This window comes from Perkinsus marinus (assembly GCF_000006405.1).
Source record: "Perkinsus marinus ATCC 50983 genomic scaffold scf_1104296960662, whole genome shotgun sequence".
Lineage (NCBI taxonomy): Eukaryota > Perkinsozoa > Perkinsida > Perkinsidae > Perkinsus > Perkinsus marinus.
The window spans coordinates 28574-30711 of record NW_003206034.1 but is presented as its reverse complement, the minus strand read 5'-3'; the positions used below and the strand labels follow the sequence as shown (position 1 = coordinate 30711).

General features: G+C 46.7%; 1 protein-coding gene across 1 annotated transcript; it reads left to right on the top strand.

The window, feature by feature from the left end:
* Positions 1 to 453: 453 nt before the first annotated feature.
* Pmar_PMAR019476 (conserved hypothetical protein) lies at positions 454 to 1653 on the top strand (the record flags this gene model as incomplete). Its single annotated transcript, XM_002772612.1, has 8 exons — positions 454 to 500; positions 546 to 612; positions 655 to 754; positions 800 to 851; positions 904 to 985; positions 1029 to 1140; positions 1293 to 1394; positions 1439 to 1653. 8 exons carry the CDS (start codon positions 454 to 456, stop codon positions 1651 to 1653), a joined length of 777 nt encoding a protein of 258 aa, XP_002772658.1.
* Between the last annotated feature and the right edge of the window lie 485 nt (positions 1654 to 2138).

The window sequence follows — 2138 nt, the reverse complement described above, 5'->3', positions numbered from 1 at the left end:
AGATATTCTGCATCGTTGGAGACATCCTCTTGTCGGCGTATGGTATGTATCTTCGCTCGATGTTCCTGTTGGAATGGCGAGCACATCATACGGCGAGGCTACAGAAGATGTGGTTGAAAGATTCAGCGTGAGAGATTCTTCCCGGGCGGAGCGAAGCACATTTTAATCATTATCAGGCACTACAGATTGCAGTTGGTTGGTCTGGAAGGCTCCACGACGAGGGTGACGACTCTGGACAATCCCGACCAGCGGATCGCAAACGATGTGAGCTGAAGAGAATATCACGGAGTAACAAGTTCTCGTACAGGTTAACGTCTTCACCGACGCAAGTTGGTCGCTCGTTTCGGGCATCATGCTCTCTGGAGGAACACTTAGTGAGTAACAGCAACTACCCTATAATATCACTCCTCATTTTCAGTCGTCTTTCTACCGTTATTATTCCGACTTTCGCCGATGGACGCGTTCGGAGTACATGGTCTCCGACTTCCGGGATGGCTATTGTAACTATCTTCTACTACGTTCTCATGCATGCCTCTATACTGCAGGTATACGTCTCTGGTCTACTGCCTTCTGGGCTCCCTGGGAACTCATCTGGTTGGCCAGCGGCTGATTGTGAGCACTCAATGTTGGGGGTAGCGGTGAACGGTTGAGCAGGTTCTTGATTACGCGGCTCAGCGAGTTGAGGCGGACTTTCGATCGGATCTTATCCGAATCAGAGACCATGGCGAGGCTGTGGCGATGCTCCATGCGCAAGGTTAGTCGGAGGGCCTCTCCTGAGGATGGGAGTTTGACTGTGTAGGTCGAGAGTTGTCCAGACTAGAGAGGAGCTTCATGAACATCAAACGCATAACGTGAGCAGTGGCTTACCGCAGAGGTTCGATTCCCGGGCATGGCACTTTTCAGATACGAATCTATGTTTGTCACGAAACGCCTGAAGTTGTTCGACTCCTTCTTCGAGTACACTGGCAGCATCTTTCCTCTCTTCGTACGCTCGCAGTGACCATAGCAACTCCCACTGCTGATTTTAGGTTCTGTCTGGCGCCTACTTCTCGAGTGAAATCACCCTCGGTCACTTGAACCAGACGGTGCATGCTTTACGATATGTCCTGGAGGCCCTCAAATGGTTTGTACAATCTTACGGTGAGCAGTGGGCCTTGACGATCATCATCATCATCATCATCATCATCATCATCATATTCATCATATTCATCATCATCATCATATTCATATTCATCATCATCATCATCATCATCATCATCATCATCATCATCATCATCATCATCATCCTGCAGGTATAATTATCAAATGGCGAGCTGCTGGCAATCGTCTCTATGAGTTCGAATCGACGCTGAATCTTCTATCGAAATCAAGAAGTGGTTTAAAACCCATCCCTGGTGTGTTTCAACGAGTTCTTCCTGATTAACGAGAATTTCCTCAGGCGACGACGATTCGCTGTCTCTCGAGTCTTGTGATGTCTACACCCCCACGGAGACCAAAGGCCTCTTCTTCTTACCAGGCAAGGAAGAGGACGATCTCGCCCTCCTCACCGAAGTGAACTTGAAAATCGGCAAAGGCGAATGGACATTACTAAGCGGTCCCGAAGGCAGCGGAAAGACCAGTCTATTGAGGGCCCTGGCCGGAGTTTGGCCGTAAGCAATCTGTGCTGCTTCGCTCCGCCTGATTTAGATTTTCGCACAGGTTTGTGGGTCCAAATTCTCGATTGAAGATACCCCCAGGAGACAGGTCGTTGTTCTTGCCATCGAGAAAAGCTCCGTTGAGAGATGGTAAGATTGCAAGATTGCTAGTCGTACGAGTCTTTGAAAAATATTTCTATTTTGGGTATGCAATAATATAATCAGATGTTATTATAAATGGCATTCGTTAACGTACAATATTTTAATATCAGATGGGGTGCTATTATCATGAATATCTTATTCTATATTGGAGTTTCACGACCCGTTTTACGTGAAGTGGCGTAATACTCCATGAAAAACGCGATATTCGCGGTATAGTTGTGAAATATATTTTTCACTAGTGTTTTTCATATCACTAGGGTGAAACTCCAATATTAGTAATATTCCATTCACGTTCACTTAGAGAGGCAGTTTGCTATCCAGAGGATACCTCTGTCTATTCTG